The 20,862-nt window shown below is 46.3% G+C and overlaps 1 protein-coding gene across 11 annotated transcripts in view; it reads right to left on the minus strand.

Moving 5' to 3' along the window:
- The window catches only part of FHOD3 (formin homology 2 domain containing 3), a 473,175-nt gene that overhangs the window by 115,410 nt on the left and 336,903 nt on the right, over positions 1 to 20,862 (minus strand). For 3 of the 11 annotated variants that reach the window (XM_047697409.1, XM_047697410.1, XM_047697407.1), the window contains exons 11-13: positions 3,659 to 3,745; positions 589 to 936; positions 118 to 192 (exon numbers count right to left, since the gene is read on the minus strand). The exons of 3 other annotated variants lie outside the window; for them this stretch is intronic. In XM_047697409.1, coding sequence (XP_047553365.1) covers positions 118 to 192; positions 589 to 936; positions 3,659 to 3,745 — 510 coding nt within the window. The remainder of the gene's footprint in view (positions 1 to 117; positions 193 to 588; positions 937 to 3,658; positions 3,746 to 20,862) is intronic. 5 more of the 11 variants (XM_047697414.1, XM_047697411.1, XM_047697408.1 and 2 more) reach the window with 4 other exon arrangements.

Raw genomic sequence — 20,862 nt, forward strand, 5'->3', positions numbered from 1 at the left:
AAGGGATTCAAACCGCAATTGCTTGCCATCTCATGGGGAGATCTTTGAAAGAAACCCACATACATTAGAATCAAACCAGAAAGCTCTAGAAAAGGGAGAGAAAATAAAGACACCCACCTATTAGAAGAGAAAGACCGGAAGTTGTAAGGTTCAGACGTGGAATACGTGCTCAAATGGGGGGAATCAGAGGGACTATTAAAGGAAGGAAAATCCCACTCAAAACACTGCATGAAAAGAGGGCAGAACACTTCGTGCTACACTCCGCAGGTCAAACGAGGCCCACACAGGTAGGGGCAAAATGTATCAATTTTGTCAGACCATGCATATTTTTAAAAACCTGATGCTTAAAAATCCATTTTTAGTAATTATGTAATAGAAGAGCTCTTTAATTCAAACAAATGACAATTTTCTGCTTTTGCCTGAACCCTGGTAGTTAGTTAGTGGTTAGGGAGTTAGTTGACGCCACAGCTGCTCTCTGGTTGGACTGGAAGCCACACAAACACAGCTGCAAGTGGGAAGGTGCAGGCAACGTGCTCTGTGGCCCTCCCAGGGTGAAGTTCACACAGGCCTCTGGGAGGCGGGATCTACCTGCTTTCCTTCTGCGCCTCGGCCTCCTTCTCCTTAGCAGACATGGGCGAATCCTCAAAGTCATAGGAGAAGAGGTGGAAAGGGCTGTGGGGCACATAAGGCAGCTTTTCTATGGTCGGTGATGCCTTCAGGGGACCAGGTGCCGTAGACGAGGGCCGGGAGGCAGAGGCAGGGGTCAGGGGCGGTGACAGGAGGGCAGGCCCAGAGGACCCGCTGCGCGAGGGACTCCCCACCACAGGGCTGGCTGGAAGCCACTTTCCCTGTGAGGTGGCCCTGGAGAGGGCTGAGCTCTCGGGTGCAGCATCCTCGCCGGCGGGGCTCTGCTCCAAGGCAGGTCTGGCCTCTCTGCTGACCCAGGAGGAAGGAAGGAAGCAGGGGGAAGGAAAGGGAAGCAAAGGTTAGGAAAGCGAACAAGACACAGGAACCCCACTACCATTACGGCCGCTTCACTCCAGAATCCAGCTGCAGCATGGAAGCCCACCACCAGAAGCTTCAGTTTGCCCCACAATCCCGGCGCCCTGGGCCTGTCAATCTGGGAGGCAAGACTTGCCGGACGAACGCAAGGACCCACCCCTGCAAACCAGTCTGGCCTCCAGGCCTTTGGAGGCTTGTGTGTGGGGATTTCATGGAGCCCCGAAGACTCCTCTTCAGTATCTCCCCAGTCTCCCCAGGCTCTCCCCACTGACTGTACTGGCATGTGAATTTCCACGATTTGAACTTCATTTCTCTCTCTTGGCCCAACTGAAGTTTGGTCCTCCTCCTAAAAATCCCAGCCTGGAGGAAGAAATATCCCCAAGCCTCGTCCTTTAGGCTCCTGCTTTCAGGTGCTTCCTCAAAAGCATGCACAGAAAAGGACAAAGGAGAAGAGATGCCAGCAAGGAATGCCAACAGCCAGAAAAGAGGGACTGGAGCACTCAAGTCAAGTGTTGCCCACTTCACACTTTCCCCACAGCCCACCTCTATGACTAAGCCCTAGACATCTGGACTCCTGGAGGCCGCCCAGTTCTGCCACAACTGTAAAACTTTTCCATCTTCACAGAACTACATTTGGACCACTGAGATCTTTGGAGGTACACAGAGAATCTGTTAAACTCTGCATTTTTCAAGACCATGGTCATTTTCCCGGAGAACCTGACTCCCAGCCATGCCTATTCAGGAATGGGATGTGACCCATTTTCTTTTCTACCTCAAATTCAGAGGTCCCTGCGTGTAGAAGGGCGGGGACACAGCCGTTCCCCTGGCTGGATAAGGGGGTTGGGGGATGGCAGGAGACCTCGCCGCTGTGCTCAGCGAAGGCCCAGTACACACAGCATGCACACACAAAACAGCAGCCCACAGGTAGAACACGCAGGGCAAGACATTAACCCAACAGAAGTAAGCAGCATCTTTCTCGCCACTTGGAGGTCTGATTGGATTATGCCAAGAAATAAATACATCCAGGTCAAGGTTAATGAGTGCCTTAGCCACTGTGGAGATCCAGCCCCGGTGTTTACCATTTCTACTTTATTTCCTAAAGCTGGAAAGCCTAACTCTAGTTTGATCAAGGATGCCTCCAGGATCAGGTCATATAGAAAAAAGACCTGAGAGCAATAAACCTCCATTTACCTGTGGAAGTTACAACCCCATGTAAAGAGAGCACAAGTTCAAGAGGGATGCTGTGAAGGTTGCCCTCTCTAGCCAGACTCTTCCATCTGGTCCGAGGGGCTGTACCATGAGAGTAGCTGAGGGAGGATGGGTTTGTGTGGGCGGGACAGACCACGCACATTTAAGCTCATACAGAGCCAGACCAGCGGATTCACTGATGGTCTACAGGATCTCCTGTGGCTGGTTTTCAACCTACGGTGGGACTATCAACCAAACTTTCTTTCTCCCTAGAGCACCCTTGGGTATCATTACCCCCAGGGATGGCAGCTCCCCATAGGTGAGGGGCTCTGGCTAATGACAACCCTTCTCTCCCCACGTTCTGACACGGGTGGCTCACTCTTTATGACCAGGTCATTCTTTTCCTCTCTCCACACCCGCACCCTGCTGGCTTCTCCCCAGCCATTTCCAAAGCAGGGAAACAAATCAATAGTTTGTCAGATCAGAGAGGATCCCATGGCTCTTGGGAATGGCGGGCATCTCAGCATATCAAATGGACCCCTTTTTGTGCACTGGCGGCTTAGAGAAAGAGGCTGAGCAGCAAAAAATTCCATTGATTTTGAAGTTTGCAAGATGTTTCACCCTAATTTATCCAAGATTTCTTTGATCTTGCTCATTTGTGGACAAAACAGTAAAATTGTCAATTTGCAGTGGTAATCAGTTAAACAAAAAAAAAAATCAACTTTAGAATTATTTTTGAATGTTAGAAAATGAAATTACTGGTGATCACTTTTTCTCTTTTATAAACACATCAATCTGCGAAAATACCTATAAAATTAAAAATATCTGCAGGATGCCTGTATCTGTTAAGGTTGCCTGAAGGTAGAAAGAAGGCATCCTTGGAAAGTATGAGCAGAGGACAGTAAACTCCCTCGAAAGCCTGTAAAATCAGGGTACTTATTCTCAGAGTGAAAACAGATCATGGAAAATTCTTCTGGGCTGCATGGGGTGAAAAGCAGTCCTGTCCACTTGGAGAAAAAACAAACCTGGATCAATAACACAGTAGTTACCCACACTCTTTAGGCACTATTATTTTGGTAGAATCCACAGGAGGAAGGGGACACGTGGAATTATCCTTCCTACACTGCTGAAAGGGTTAGTAACATTCTCCAAGCAGACGTGAACCTCCTTCCGGTTGGTGTCCATCTAAGCAAAGCACTAATGAGGGAGGGAACAGCAGGGAGAAAACCAGCTACATGATTTGTGATTTTTCCGCAAAGCAAGGTCAAGAAGGGAAAGTGCAGCTCTCTAATGAACATATGCTCGGTTATTTCTACACACCTAGGCACTCTGTGGCTCTGTGTTCAGGGTGAGGATTGGCAGTGGGAGCCGGTGAGGAAGGGAGATTTCTGAAAGGGGGCTGCAAACTCTCTACCAGGAAGGGACCTCAGGCTGTTAGTGGGAGCCTGGGAGGGTCCAGGCTCCGTACCTGTCCTTGCCCTGACAGGGGGCGTCATCCTCTCTCTCCTCCTCTGAATTGGGCTCCGTGACTGGCTCCTCTTCCTCCTCCTCTTCCCTAAGACAAGGGCAGGAACAGAGAAAAACGCAGAGACACGAGATGGAAAAGCGAGATAAGCGTTACAAGCAGGAAGACAGAGCAAAACCCTAAACAAAACACTGCAGCTGGCTGAAATGAAAAGAACACACTCAGTCTGTCAGGAGAGAGGAGACAGTTCAGAGATGAGGAAATCTGAGTGTGGGTAGAGATCCAATAAGCCAGCACGGGCCAAGCTTCTCTGTCCGATTGGCTGGAGGCCCCCTGCCCTGCAGCCCTCCCCACCTCGCGGTTCGGGGCAGCTTCTGGCCTCGGGCAGGCCCCTCCTCCGCACAGAATAGAGTGGTGAGTGTTCTTGGCCTTGTCCCAGCTCCTGCAGAAAACCAGAGTCCTCACTTCACCGCACCCCTCTGGGCTAGAAACCATGGAGGGTCAGGCCGATCTGGCACTTACCTCCACGGGGGACACGGTTTTTACCTTCTAGTCCCTGGCCCCCAGGGCACGAGGTGCAGGGGCTGATCTGCTGCCACCTCAAGGGTGGGCACAGGGTCCTGATGGGGTCAGTGATGTCACCCCTGAGATTTCTCCTGGTGCCTTCCGGAACAAATAACCATACAGGTCCCGAAAGTGTGTAGCTGCGAGTGGTGGATGGCTGCCTGTCACCAAAGCCGATCCAAGGACAGCAGAGGTGGGGGGTCGGGGGTTGTAGGTAGCCACCCTGTGACAATTTTAACACTCAGACCCAGTACTTTTGAAGCTCTACCCTCGCTGTTCACTAACGGAAGATAATGAATTCTCACTTGCATTTAAGACAGTTTAATTTGGGTTTTGTCCTTGAAGCTACATGAGTACAGACTTTGATAACTGAATCATAACAACCTCCTCTGGGCTCTGAGCCTGGTCCACACTGACTCATGTCACTCTCCACACAGAACCTCTACCCCAGGCCCTGCGGATTTCTCCGTCCCTTGAGTTCTTAACTCCAGTGATGTTCATCTTTTCTCACATCGGCCCTCATGCTCTAGATCTCACCATCATACAGAACCAGCCCACCTTGGGAAACTTACATCCAAACTTCCTACCACACCCTGACCCCAAATTCTCACTCGCCCCCATCTCTCATTCCCCTCCCCTCTCCAGGGCTCCACTGCCATCTCCTTGTGTCCCTCCTCTACCTTCTCAACATGGCCAGCGCCTTCGTGCCTTCAGTCCTCACGAAGCCACCATTCCCCACCAAAGGCAACATTTTGCCAAGATCTTTAATTCTTTTGCCCCCACTGTCCTTCCCCTGTGTTTTCTCTTCTTACTGAAGTATCAAGTACATTCAGTATAGTAAACAAATCACTGACATTTCACAAAATAAACACATCCCCATAACCAGGACTCCCTTAATGCTCCCTTCCAATTGCTTCCCTTCCCTACCTCACTTCAAATAGCAGAGATTAGCCTGGTGGGTTTTCCTTCTGGCTAGAAGGACTCATGTCCAGCTTCTTTTGTTCAACATAACATTTGTGGGATTCATCTATGTCATTAGGTGACACTGAAGATCATTCTTGCTCATTGTTATATAATACTCCCTTGTATGAATAGACCACAATTTAGTTATCACCCATTCTACTGTTGATGATAACTGGGCACTTTTCGGTTTGAGGTTATTTTGAATATTGCTATTATGAGCATAGTAGTATATGTCTTTCATTGACTATATGTTTATATTACTAGGCAGTATGTATACAGGAATGGCATTTCCGCATCATTTATGCTTGGGTTCATCTTTGTTAGAACATGTTAAACAGTTTTTTAAAATGTATATCCCCATTAGTAGTGTATATGCATCCTGGCTGTCTCACATCCTGGCCAAAATTTGGCAGGTTTTTCTATTTCATTTTAGTCATCTAATCTGTGTGTAGCTTTTAGAGGGATATGTAAGAGGATACCATTAAGACTGTTCCCTCGGCCTGCGGCCTGATGCCACCACCTTCACTTGGCTGCAGTGGGAATTTGCGGATGCCAATACTTCTAGTCTACCCAGAACACCCTCTACCCTGACAACAAACGGGTGTCTCTTCTTTAAAACACTGAATCCCTCCCTCCAAAGTGCCTTATTTTACTTGCTCCCCCAGGAGGTAAATGCACCAGAAGCAAAGTCTACTAGAGTTGGAGACGCTCAGAGCCAGGCTGCCTGGGTTGTACCGCAGTTCCGCCACTTACTGCTGTGTGCCTTTGGGTCCCGCGGTCCTCGCCATGCGTGGACTAGAACAAGCTACACCTTGTGGGAGGGCTGCATTCCTATGGAAAAGCACTGGGGAAAGGCTTGGGATAGAGCAGACAAATCAGTTTGTTTTAGCTCTCAGCATCATCGACAACATCACCACTGCCTTTTGGGCCCTCTCAGGAAATCCCTAACATTTCGCACCGAGGGGCTCTCAGAACTCTGCTTGATGCCCCCAAAAAGAGAACACAGTAGTCTGTAAAGCATTCTATACCATTGACAGACAGCAACACGCTTCCACCTCTAACTTTTGCTTTGTACACTCTTTCTGATGCCCCTCTCTTCTGCGTAGTTGCCCCACAGACGTCTGGAGATCACTATCCTGACCTACATCCCGAATTCTATCCTCTTTGGGCTCAACATCTGCTGATCCTGCACCAAACTGTCACATGACTTGCGTGTCCCATAGCTTTACTCTCATGAGAGGTGGGACAGGACCGATGGCAGGCCGCACAATGACCTACTTGGAGGGCCCACTTCCAGGGCGCCCTATAGTCAAGGTACTGGCCTTGCCCTATAATCCAAATAGATGGAGAAAGAAGTACTCTCTCTCGGTGCATAGGATTTTTGATGCTTGATGTTAGTTTCAGCCCATGATGAATTAGTCAAACAGAATATTTTACGTTGATAAGATTTAGGATGAAGAATTAGTTCAGACAATTTTGATTTTCCCCTAGCTGAATTTTCTCTTAAAAACAAGTAGAACTTGTTTTTGTTTACATTCATGCAGAAAGAATTCTGGGTCTCTGATCTTTGTCTTTCAAATATCAAGAGGGTTATTTATTTATTTATTTATTTATTTATTTATTTATTTTTAATGATAAAAGAGTTACTCCACCGCAGAGGTCTACTCTGAGCCCAATAGGCACTTTCCTTTTTATACCACAGGCAATCTCAGACTGGAGGCCACCCTCTCCACATTAGAAAAGAGACCCAGAGGCCCACAGTCTGACCAAGTCGGCAGGGCATAGTTTCCTTCAAAGCCGACTTTACTTTCCCAATTTGGATCTCAGCCTGATGTCACATTTCTTAGGCTTCAAAAGACAAAAAGGAAAATGAACGTTTCTGAACATTTGAAAAGTACAAAAAAACGTTTAAAATATATTCTAAGACCAAAATACTATGGATGAGGAAAAGTCAAGCAATGAATTCAAAGAAGGCATTTCAGTACATCTAATAGACATAACTAATAGACATAACTCATAGCAAAATATACAAAGACATATTTTAAAAATAAAAACACAACTATAAAATTGGGCAAAATACATGATCGTGGCCAATAAGTATCTGGGAAGAGATATTTTAACCTATCGATCAGGAAATATAAATCAAGACCACAATGAGATACCATCTTATCTCTGCTTGGAAAGATTAAGAAGTCTGGTGACAGCAAGAGTGGAAGGGAATGTCGATCAGCTGAACCACGTATTGCTGACAGGAGTGTTAACCGCTATGATCACTTGGGCAAAGTAACTGGGGCTATCATGGGAAGTCAAACACCCATATTGTGACCCAGCAACGCCATTGCTAGATGGCATCTCTATACCCCAGAGCAGTGGTTCTGAACTGGGGTGATTCAGTGCCCCCCAGAGACATTTGTCAATGGAGATCCTTTGAGTTGTCACAGCTGTGGAAGGGGTGCTGTCGTCACCTAGCAGGTAGAGGTCAAGGATGTTGCTAAACATCCTGCAACGTGCAGGACAACAAAGAAGAATTCAATCCAAAATGTCAGTGGTGCCAAGATTGAGAAACCCTCCCTAGAGATACCAAAACACTCATGCGGCAAGATAGGAGTCTAAAAATATTCTCAGCAGCACTGCTGGTTATTGCCAAGGAATGGAAACAACCCAAACACTCAGCAAACGCTCACCAACAAGAAAAATGATAAACAGATCAAGGTAGAGTCCAAGCGGTGAAAAATAGATGGTGGTCAGCTTCACGTGATGATACGGATGAACGTTAGATACACAATGTGGAGGAAGGACGTGTAAGAAGGACCATACCATAGGATACACTTTCTAAACGCTCAAAACCACAAAACTGCATAATGGGTTTAGCTAGACAAATGTGTTTGATAACATCATAAAACAACAAACCCGTAAGGACAACGATAAATCATATTTGAGAGTGTTGGTTATCCAGGCACAGAGATGAGAAACATGGAAGCACATGGCTAAGTGTAAGTTAGGGGAAATTCTCTGTTTTTTGTTTTGTTTTTTGTTGTTGTTGTTTTTTAGCAAGACCATAGTCTCAATGATTTTTTTATACCAACAAATAAATTTTATATGAAAACAAATGAGGAGGGGGCCACACATGGACCCCCAATGATGATACACATAAACCAAGGATTATGATTGATCCAACACTGTTCCCCTGGGATTTTTACAACAGGTTTTTGTCGGAGCAGTTTTAGGGTCACAGCAGATGATACAGAGATTTTCCATAAGCAACAACCATTATTTTCAAAAGCAAAAAGGTCTAACTATGGGACAAGAGTGCTCTCTTCCTTTAGCCAACAATTATTTATTGAGCATTTATTTTATGCAAGACTCTGGTTCCTGCCCTTGGAGTTTATAGGCCTGTGGTGGGGGCAGGACATTATATGACTAATTGTGTCAGGAAGTATTCAGCTGGGGAGTGGAGGACTGACTGGTCTGGAAAGCAAGACTTCCACACAGTTGTGCTATTGCAGCAGAACTCGGAAGGCTGAGGAGGAACGGACCGGAGGAGAAGATGGGCGTTTGCACATGACATTGCCCTACTCAAACCTTAGGATTCAATCCAATTTGCCCAGCTAATGCTTTAAGGCCCTCTACCATCTTTCTGACTTCACCTTTCACTATCCCTTCGTAAATGTCCCTCTCCCAGTCTTAATCGGTCTATTGATCTATCCGCCCAAAGCCTGGCTTATTCTGCAGGTCTTTCCACAAAAGACATTTCCCTGCCTGGAGTGACTCCTCCAGCTGTCTCTCCAGCAGACCCAGTCCCCAGGGACACCCAGTAAATAGCTGCTGACCATTGAAGTCCTTTGGCACTGTGGACCTAGCATGATACTCAGCACAGAGGCACCTTCTAAGGGCGGTCAAAGAAGAAGCCTGGCAAGAACGGAGACAGGGCCTTAGAGACCTCCCCATGTTGAGATAAGAAAGATGAGGTCCAGAGAGGGCAAGATCACACAACCTGCCAGACAGAACCCTGCTCTCCTGATAGCCAGGCTAGTGTCCTTTCTACCACCAGCCTACCCCATGAAACCAAAATCTAAACTGGTTTTATCGCTCTGTCATCACTGCACCGTCCTTCTATGCAACAGTCTCCCGCACTGTGCCTCTCAATCCTCCCCACCGCACAGCACAGACAGACAGTATGATACACAACATGCTGGAAGAATGGATGAAGCTGCTCACGGCCCCAGTTATCCCAGACCTGCCGGGGTACCTTGAGGAGCTCAACGTCTTGACCTAAGTATGACACTTGACATTGGTATGACATTTGTGGCAATTAATAGGAAAGCTCTGTCTTAAGGTTTAGATAAAATGCATACATTTTACATGCTCCATTGAGTTCTGTAAAATGTGCATGACTTATCAAAATTAGATGAAAAAATATTTCATGGAAATGTTTTGTTAAATTTACGACAGAGAAAGCATCCCCTTGGCTCCGTTTGCATCAGTGTTAACGAACACTTAAACCCCTTCGGATTTGGCTTCACAGTGACTCACACTTTCTGTTAACTTCAAGACTATTTCTAGGTTGCCAAGGGCCAAGATGAGATGTGAAAACTTCTAATTAGTGATCTTAATCAGTTAAGACATATATCTGACCAAATGAAGCAGTGATTTCATTCAAAAATAGTTTTATTGTCCACCAATTTTTTTTAAATTTCCCTTAAAAGATTTTTTGCCAGCCAAGAGAATGAAAAGACATTTAACCAAGCCCAGCTGTTGCTCTGATGTTTCCATGGTGAGAACCCAAAGTTAGACAGGAAAGTATTTATTGTCCCTGTAGCATGCAAAGTTTAGAAGGAGTATAAAGCATGGGTCATGGATGCCGAATATATCTAAGAGCTGAACTACTGGCCAGAATCTTAATGCATAAGCCATTATTTTGTTACTCTGTTTTAGAAGAAGATACTAATGGGTCCAACACATTCTTTCTGCTGAAAACATGGAGTAGTTGAATTCAAATTCAAACAGAATTTGAATCTACACAGTATAAACAGCAATAGGAAAAGATACATTAGCTAGGTTGTAGCTAATTCAGATGTAAAGGTAATTCAGGTGCCAAACAAATCAGTCTAATATTAACTATAGTCTAATATTCCTATAGTGAGGAATCTTACTACTTTGTGTGTACTTTGATTTTATGTTAAAAAAAAAACTTTATTCTAAGCCACAGATTCTAGTAAATTGTGTTAAGTGTCCCTTAGAGATCTAGGCAAGTAGTGAAACTAGGATAAAGAGAGACTGGAATTCTCTATGAACTTGTAGAAATGGACGGGATGCCAAGCCTCAGGCTGAGGTTTCAAGATAATGGCCTCCAGAGGTGAAAACAGCCCTGCCTTGGGTCTGGCTTGGCTTCCTATTTATCTACTTATATAATAAAGTGAAACAGGAGGATGGGAGCTTCCAGCTCTGGTGTTCTGTGACAGCTTAAGACACAAAATTGTGTGGGCATTAGACAAGTTCTCCCATTTCCAGAATTTGCAACTACTAGTCTAATCCATGTTTACTGGTCAAGCTTAATTTTAAATGTTTCATATAATGGCCCCTCCTATACACATTTTTTTTTTCACAGATGGGAAGAGAAGTATACTAAAGAGTGAAAAACTTTTCGTTATACAGCAGAGAAACAGGTTATGTGTGTCTTTAAGAGCCAGATACCAAATGCAACCACCATGAGGAACCCGGTGTGTTTCAGAGTCCGTGTGTAGTAATACCTTTCTAACTCATGACTCAGTTTGCTTCTAGAATTCTAATTGCCCTTTCACATGCTTTAGACTTGAACCCACCAGAGTCAACTCTTAATATGGTAATAAAGTACAGAAAATTGACAGCTGCAGATAAACCTCAAATCTTATATTTCATCCAGGGTTTTTCTCCACAACCTCATTTTCTATTTTCTACCCCCTCAAGTCATGCCTCCAAATTACCAATAGTAACCACACGGACTTGTGTGGGAAACATTTGCTTTCTACTTCGTTGGACATCTGCTGGTGAAAATACTGACGAAGAATAAATTGTATTAAAAGGAGATAATAGGAAGAGAAAAAAAAGCAGCAAGGGGCCAGAATCATCTACAAGGTCTATCACCAAAGGAACTGCACACAGGCCTCCAGTCCACATGCTGCCCTGCAAAGTCACACAGTCCCCATGGTGTCCCGGTGTGGGACTCAGCCTGGTCCAAGAGGGTGGGCCTGGGAGATCCAGCAGTGAGGACTACTGATTCTTTCTCCAGTGTGGGCCTCAAATTCTCCACAGCCTAGAGCAACCTCCAGCCTAGTGATCCTCACCCTTGAGATACAGGATTTTAAAATATTAATGCTCAGGTCCTACCTTTAGAAACTGTATTCCACCATTTTGAGGTGTAGACTGATCTCGGGTTATTTTCAGTGCTCCACAGGGTTGAGAACCAATGCCCAAGTCCAAGGTACCAACGTTTTTAGGTAGTTCTGCATCCAGAGCTACACCCCCAGCATCCCAGTGCCCACTTCTCCTCACCTCCAATCTGATCCCCACCAGGAAGACAGGCATCTCCTCAGAGGTGCATGGCTAATCTTACACAGCAAATAACCACCGGACTCCATGCTCTGGTTTCCAAGGTCCCGCAGGACATAACCTGCTTGCTGTGCAACCTCGTCTCGTCTCCGTGGCACCTGTGTCCCCAGTCTACACTTTACAACCCTATCTCTTGAGACCCCTCTTTGTTACCTGGGGACGTCAAGCCCTCCCCCCGCCTTTGCCACGGAACGTGGCATTCCCTCAGCCCAGGGAGTTCGTCTCGTCTTTCAGAATTCAGGCTAACTGCCGAGTCATCTTGGACCACTGCCACCCCACTATCCTTTTTTTCTAAAGAACCTTTTAAAAATGAATATGTAATTACAGGAATACACCCTTCCTTCAAGAAAGTTTAAGACTACTGATAAAAGTTAAGTTCCCTTTGATCAGAGATAACCACTGCTACAACACATCAGGTGGGTAAATTTCCAGATTAAAAGAAAATTGAAGCCTATATTATCCTATAATCTTTTTATACAGCAACTGACACAGCAAGAATGTCAGTGCTTCTGGTATGCTACATTTCGTATAACTGCCGGTTGCATTCCATAATATGCCTATTCCGTGTTTTCCTTCAATAGCCACTCCCCAGCTCTCTGCTCTTTTAAATGATAGTGTAATGAAATCCCTGCCCGTAGCTTTGTGCCCTTCTGCGAGTTCTCCTCAAGGGTGTATCCTCCTATCCCTGTTACCCTCCACCACACAGCCCTGTTTACTTCCCTCAAAAGCCCTCTTCCCACTACACACATTTATTTGCTGCGCTGTTTTGAAGCACAAACTTTGAAGCACAGTGTCTGAGGCTTCGTATGGCTCATGTTCCCCATTGTACCTCAGAACCAAGAATGTGGCAAATACAGGAATATAGGAGCTGGATAAATAACGAAGGCATGAATAGGATTTTGCTTTCCTTCTGCCACAAACTCTAAGCAGTCAGCCTAATACCAAGGCTCATAAAATGTTGACACTGAGAAGTCCATCCAGGTGAAGTCCCTCTGAAATGAGATGCTCAGGCCTGGAGCTCCCCAGGGGTTTGCTTCCCTGGGGACAAACCCTCTTCCAGGGGTTTGCTCACTGACTGACAGACACGACCTATCAATGTGAACCCAAGCCCCAGCCATGTATTTACAAACACAAGGTACCTCATCTTTGCTTCCCTTCCCCCATTCCATGATCAAAATTATTTACCTTTCTATTTCAAAGGCAACTTTACAAAGCTTGACACTGGTTTAAAAAAAAAATTTTTTTTTCCAGTATCTTCCCAAGGCCAGTAAGTCAGTATTTGTTTCCGCCTGGAGGCCTGCTGCTGACACGGGTCACCACACCCTCTGTTCCCCTCATACCCTGTCCCGTCCAACACCTTTAGGAGACAGATGCCTGAATGCAGCAGGCTCTGACCCGCGCACTTCCTTATGGGGACGCATCTCTAGCCATTTCTAATCTCTGTTTATAAAACCAGAACCACACATTTGTGGGGGCACCAAACCTCTCAGGAATGACATTATGTCTCTGGGGCGATGTGAATATCAAAGTTGAGCATTTCTAAAGTGTGGCGTAAGTGCCTGGGAATTCCTGAGCTCTCCTGTCTTGGGAAGTATGCTCTACCACAGTCATCGAACGGGATTTAGGCTGCAGATACTTGTCTCGGCTGTGCCCGGGTGTCCTGGAATTCTCCAGAGCACTCTCCGAGGGCAAGGCTGGCTTCCTTCTTGGCTGGGCTCTGCCTCTGCTCTGAGGAAAGCAGGATCCACTGGGGTGGAGGTGGGTGCCCACACTCACTCATTTATTCTACTTATTTAATATACACTCTGTGGGGCATTCTCACACTAAGCGCTTTACTTGGTTTAGTCCTTGAATGCGCACACGAGCTGCGGAGGTAGTACTAGTATTACTCCACTCACTGATGAGGAGCTGAGGCACAGAGTGGTTAAGGATTTTCCCTGGAGTCACACAGCTAAAAAGCAAGCCAGGATTTGAATCCAAGTAGTCCAACTCTAGCATCCAAGCTCCTAACCACTGTGCTCTGCTACCTCTGCTGTGATCATTTCTCTGTGGGGTTGGAGGGAGGGTAAGACTTTTCTATGTAAGGAATGGAAGAAGCCATTAATCCTTCCTTCTTCCAGATTCTTTGCTGAACATCAATGTCTCTTCTCACTGCATTCACATGCACAGTGAGTCTCCTGGCTCTTACCTTTCTCTTATCCCACCAAGGCCCCATCCCACCAGAAGGAGACACAGTGCAGGGCACCATGAGACGTATTTGAACCACTGCTGTAGTCCATGTTAATTCTGGTCAGTTTCTGAACCAAACACATAACCTCACTCAGAAATAAAGATTTTTTTCAACATGAATCTGAGCTTCTGTGACCATGGTCAGTGTGGTGAGAACGTGCTGTGGGATACCAATGCCATCAGCCCCATCTCTCTCTCTCTCTTTGGGCCTGTCCTCTCCAATTTCCAAAAGGCTCCTTTACAAAATGCTTCAGCAGCTGCACCTCTGGCGACTCTTCCTTTTTTCACCAGGTCAGAGTTGGCCTCTTCAGCCTACATTTTTGGGGTTTTAGTTCCCTGTTCATTCAACCTTTATGAGTGAAGAGTTACCACCAAGCTTCCTCTGCAGACCCTTGTCAAGCAAAGGTAATCACATTCCTCCTTGCATGACCGGATCCAAACAGCTCACTCAGTAATCATCAGAAAGCCTCTGCTCCATTTCCAAAGGCATCCTGGGAATCGCATGAGACAGAGAGAGGGGGAGAGAGAGAGGCTCACGTCCCAAAGGACCACCCACGCCCTCACCCGCACAAACTAACAAGGAAAATCAAACTTCTCCAGAAAGGGCTTTGAACATCCACAACATGGAGGGGAAGGTGCACATTATAGGAAATGTGGGGTTCGCACAGCACAAGGGAGAGCAGGTTGGATGCTGTAAGAAAATTCCCAGAGCAAGTCAAAGATTTAATGGGAAATAAGAACCTTTCCTTCTCTTTGAAATGTGCTCACTATGGCTCTCCCAGTAAAGGCTGTCTCTTCCTGAAACATCACACCAAAGCGGGCCACTCTGGCTTGAAAAATATTCACGCTTGAAGACAGTCGATTTCAAGGTTCATTGAGTGGGCAAGAAAGTGAGCTTCTCGGTTCCAGCATTTCACAAGATGACAAGCCCACACGTTGGTTTCCACAGCTTTATCCAGTCGCTGCTCCTCTCACTTGCTTTCTCTCCGGCTTATGGCATTTAAGCCTAGACTTCAACCATCACCTACAGGCACGTGAGTTCCAGAAACGTCTATATAGCTGGCTAGGGGAAGTTGTACTTGTGATCCATGGACACTCACACTTAATGCCCAAAGCCCACAAAGTGGCCCGAGAGCCATCCCATGGTGCTAGGCTAATGGCTGCCTGGGCATCACCCAGACTCCTTTTTCTCACCATAAAATCCAGTCACCGTCCTCCAGATAATGCCCTCCCTGTCTCTTCAGCGGCTCCTACTCACCACGGCCACGGCCTGAGTCAGGCTCTCTCCCGGACTGTTGCCACCTGCTCTCCATTCTTCCAAACACAACCCTGATCACACCTCACTTAAAAATTCACCGGTAGCTTCGCTCAGTTTTAAGGATAAAATTTTGCCAATTTCTTCAGAACCCAGAAAGATTCCCAAATCCGATCCGGCAAAGCTCCAAATGTATACAAACATCAGTTGAATCAGTACGTTGTGCACAGAAATATAAAACAGTAGCTCAATGATTCTTCACTTTAAAAAAAAGCAACAAAATTCAAACCCCCAAGAAATCTGCAATCTAGTCACAGCGACATTTTGAGAAAACAGGGATCCTGCCCCAGAAATCAGAAGGAGTTTTACAAAACCTCCTCTTCCTCAGGCCTCAGTATCTCTGCCTTTTCTAGGCTCTACCAGTATCAAGCTCACTCCCCCTTGCCCTCCCCCACCCCCAGCACTCTCCCTCCTGCCCGCCCCTTACCGTCAATACTCAGGAAACCAGAAAGAGCCTCTTAGGCACCAGATGGTAACTCTGAATCCCTGGCTGGCTTTCAGTCACACTTACCTCACAAGGTCACATCCCTTGTCGGCAAATCCCATTTAGAACAAATCATTTGCCATGAGACGCATCTTCCCAGGTAGCCACTTGCCGCACACGGCACCAGCTGGGTTGTTAACCTGGCTGTTGTGTAATCCTCTAGCATGTTTATGCCAGGGCACAAAATCTTGTCTCCAGCTCGCATCCGTATTTATTTAACAATTACCTTCTTTAATAGAACAAAACCCAGGAAAGCTCCAGGGCATGGAGTGACTGTAGGAACAACAGTGAGCTAAGCACGTGTTGGTGCTGCCTCTCTTAAATCACCCTATTAAAGCAGCAGCGGCATCCTGAGTTTACAGGGGAGAAGACGGAGGCCAAACCTGGCAAGGAAGCACAGTCCGCGGCTGGGAAGACCAACCCTGTGCTCTCAGCCACCTCAGCTGCTGCTCCCTCACTGCTCTTGGTCAAACCCTCCTCCGGGAACCAGGACCAAGCAAGTCACCGAGTTGCAGATCTCGTGGCTCAGCACCAATGACCCAACACCTACTCGTCTTACGCTCTTTGTCTGTCAATCCGTTGCTCATTGCTAACGGTTTCTGAGCAAGAGAGAGCTAGGACTAGTCTGCTGTTTCTGTCATAGACCCTGCAACTAATCAGCCGAGAATTCTGTGACCCCTGGCCATGGAGTCCTGTGGACAACGTGTGAGACAGACCAGAGAGTGAGGCACTGCCCTAGAACTGGGCATCCAAACACGCCTCTTCCCATCAAAATATGGGAAGATGAGCTCACCCGCCCTGCTAATGTTTCCATAATTAGGCTCCCCTTTGCCCACTGGTTCCTGTGGCTGGTGGAAAGGAGCCAACACCCCTTCCTACTTCTGCAGGAAAATAGAAAACAACTCCCTCTCCAATTGCCTCCCTCCTGCTCCCTCTCTGAGGCTCAGGCTCAAGGTTTGGCTCCTACCACCCACCAGGCCACTAACTGATACACAACAGGGATGAGCCCCGAAAAGGTGAGGACAGCCCAGCCTCTGATCATTGTTAACTGTGGCTTCCTCTCAACCAGATAAATTTCTGTTCCTATACCTTCCTTCCCTCCTTCCTCTATCCAAGATAGTTGTTATGCTTAGTTATGAAACTGGAGGAAGGCTCGTTCTAGTGTTGAAACTCTTGCTCTGAACATTTTCAGAACTCCTTAGGAATCATCTTCAGTGACAATGTTTGAAAAAAACAAGCAAATCAGTGTGATTATCTCAAGATCAAAATCTTAACAGTGACGATAAACAATACAGCTCATTAGGATTCCCAAGTCACAGTAAATATTTGCTCTGAATTTTTGCTTGTTCAGCAAATCTGATTCACCCTCAAAACAGTTGTTACTGTTGAACACGTTCTATAGGTTCAGAGCATAGTCCCAGGGATATCTGGTTCTGAGCACACCCTCTGGGCTTGAATGAATGGATTCCAACTCAGTCGTGTCACCCAACACCTGTGAGATCTGGGGCCCACTCTTCAACTTCTGTGCCTCAGTTTCCTCACCTGTAAAAAGGGGAAGGGTCTACCACTCTCTTCATATAATTTATAATATGTGCAAACTGCTCAGCACGATAGCGAGCACAAAGTCAGAGCTCCTTACGTGCTGTTCCTGGGGTCACTACGCCTCTAGATAGTGAAGGAGAAAGAGCCAGGAATCCTTCCCGGGCAAAGTGGAGGCCAGTTAGGAGGAGGATCCACTCTCCTGAATAAGCATGCCGCCTTAAAGCTGCATAGGAAGAGACTAACGAATTGGACCCCCTAACAATATGTTTTATGCAGGCACCAAGAGACATCAGAAGTGAAAATATATTAATAGAAAAGATAAAAATATTTGTGACATAGTGGTCAGAAATTATTATCTATAATGTATCAAGGATGCTTACCTTCTATCTGCTTTTTATTTGAATATTTCCATATTAAAATAGAGTAGCTGCTCATTAAAACGGATAAAACATTTAGGAGACAAATGAGCCAAGGACACTAACAGGCAACACTCAGGAAATTTCAACAGCCAGTGAAGCAATTAAAGATGAAACACCTCAATAGTAGTCAAAAAGTGCACAGTGAGGGGCGCCAGGGTGGTTCAGTGGGTTAAGCCTCTGCCTTCGGCTCAGGTCATGGTCTCAGGCCTGGGATCGAGTCCCACATCAGGCTCTCTCCTCAGCGGGGAGCCTGCCTCCCCTTCTCTGTCTACTTGTGATCTCTCTCTGTCAAATAAATAAATAAAATCTTTTTTTAAGAAAAGTGCACAGTGAAATGCTGAGGCACCACAATTTACTTTTCATAAACACTGAACTTCTGAACAACTCCTCAAGCATCCAGTGCTGATGATGGTGTGAGAAAATGGTCAGTCACACGCAGAGGGTGGGACAGCAAAGTGGTATCACCTTTTTGAAGGCCAGCGGTATGATATCAATAGTAAAAATGTCAGGTCCTTTGATCTAGAATCTCACCCTTAAGAATCTGTCCTAAAAGAAAGCCAACATATGTGTATAAACACATGTGTGTGTGCTTATTCCTGAAAGTTTAGTACTAGAAAAAAAAATTGGTATCAAGACACATAGCAAAATGAGTGAAGGCATCCTGTTTTTATCATATACCCATATAACGGAACACTAAAGCAATAACTTTTCTAAATGTGCTGACATAAAAATCTGGAAGTGGTAATATAAAAAGATGGCAATGTGTATTTGATAGTTGCTTATTAACTGCCAAGTACCAAGGATATTTGTTTTATTTCTATGGAATCACAGGAAATAAAAAAGTAGTTGAATAAAATGGTGAAGGACAGGGACTCTAGAGGCAGACCCCTTGAACTCTAAAACCAGTTCCACCATGAACTCTAAAATCAGTGCCACTGGCTGTGAGACTCTGGACAGTTCCTTTAACTCTCTCTGTCTCAGTTTCTCCTCCTGCTACACGGAGATCCTAACAGCACCTAGCTCGTGGGGTAACGGTGAAAATGGGCTTAGTACCCTGAAGCTCCCAGCATACGGCCTGGCAGAGAAGCAGGTGCCCAGGAAAGGCGAGCTACTGTCACATCTGTTAATTGCCATTACGGTCCCCCTTTGTACCTATGGTCCAACTAGGTCTGTTTTACACTGCATAGCTGGCACTGCATTTTTACATCCTACATCATTTTTACTGGAAATCAGAGTGGCTATGTAGTCGGTGCCCCCTAGGTGCCAGGGGCCGTATCTAAGTTGACACGTGGCTGTTAGTGGTGGAGCCAAGCACCTGCTCCCGAGCGTCGGTACTCCCATCCTAGGTGGGGATGGGGCGGACTTGTGCGGACTGAGTGCTCCTCTGCCCTTCGGGAGCCGCAGTCTGTTCTCCACCAGCAGGTTCAGACTGAGCTCCCGATGCTAGGGTCCACACTCCGTCTCCACACTGTACTTGACTCCTCCTCCCTGAAGCACAGGTGGCCTGTAGCCCATGTAGGCACAGTCCCTCATTTTCTGGAACCTGCCAGAGCCAGACCACATCATGTCCCTGCAGCTTGCGGATCAGGTATATATTCAGTCAAACTAGCTCAAGGCCTTGACCCCAACCCTAATCTCCCCCATGGGCCCGCTGACTTTATCACTTTCAATCTATTAGAATGCATACTCTGGTGCAACATATATTAAGACTTGTTTTTTTTTTTTTTTTCCTTATTTTTACCTCTCATCTAACTTACCTAACAAAGGAGCAATTCTTGAATTCAACATTTTTCATTTCTTGACCACTAGTCGATAATACCACCAGCCAAGAGGTGTGTGCCAACTGCTCCTTCCCTGTACTGAGTCCTCAGCACCACTCGAACCTCTGGGAGCACTGGGTAGTCAGAGCGACCCCAGGGAGCTTGTCCTGTGTTCCTATTCCCCCAAACAGATTCCTGAGCCTGGCTGCAGAACAGCACGGCTTCCATGATAGAATCACATAGAATCATGGCTCGATCTTGCCACTTTGTAATACAGCTTGCGTCACGCGCCATTTTGTCAATTTGGGGGAATATGATAGATACGAAGCTGATCGGAACCGGGTTTACTGGGCATCTGGACTACTGAGAAAATCATGAGGTTGAGTCAAACCTTTGGTTGCCCCAGAGATTTCAGCATACTCCCTAAGAATTTGAAGTGTAAAACTTTGCTAAATGAGTTAAAACAAAAATGAGCAAAAAGGGGGCTCTACTTTCCATACAGTAGCCAAGAAATTTGAGAATTCTATTCACTGAATAAAGTCAACTCTGACCCATGCACATAAATGTTTGAAGGAAAATCCACAGAGTTCCATGTGCTTCTAAGGAAGACACCCCCTCCTTCCAATGGTCAACAGGCACCCTACCTTGGCATCATCCCAAGGAGGAATGGAAAATTACAACAAATGACTTGCTGTCTTTTAAGGTGGGGTTTCTCAGATTTAGCGCTACTGATATTTTGGACAGATAATTCTTGGTTGCAGAGGGCTGTCCTGTGCCTTGCAGAATGCTCGGTAACACCCCTGGACTCTACCCACCAGGTGCCGATAACACTCCGTGTGCCGAATATGGAAACCAAACATGGGTCTAGACATGGCCAGATGTCCTGAGGGACAAAACCACAACCATAATGGAACACTGGGACTGATTCTAGGCTGATTCCACCTCCTGGAGCAGTCCCACCTTTCCTGGACTTACAGCCAGATCCCCTTCTCCTTGCTGGCTCTGCTTGTCCCCTCATCTAACTCATCTCCTGCCTTTTCCAATCTCCTCAACCATCCACGGTGCCTTGAGAACTTATGAGCAGCACTCAGCAAAATCCCCGATAGTCTCAATGTCTTCATGGACTTTTCCTTGCTCCCAACCTGAACTTAGCATGTTGTTCCCTACAGTCCTCTCCTACGGCATGATGGGCTCTTCCCTCACACCCCACAGACCCCTCTTTGCCAATTCTAGATCATTTCCCTCCTAATCTCCCTCTAGAAACCCAGCGCCTCAGAACAGAGGCTGGCCAATGATAGTGTGGGGGCCAAATCAGGCTTACCACCTATTTTTATAGAGTCTGT

Source organism: Lutra lutra, chromosome 12 (assembly GCF_902655055.1).
Source record: "Lutra lutra chromosome 12, mLutLut1.2, whole genome shotgun sequence".
Taxonomy (NCBI): domain Eukaryota; kingdom Metazoa; phylum Chordata; class Mammalia; order Carnivora; family Mustelidae; genus Lutra; species Lutra lutra.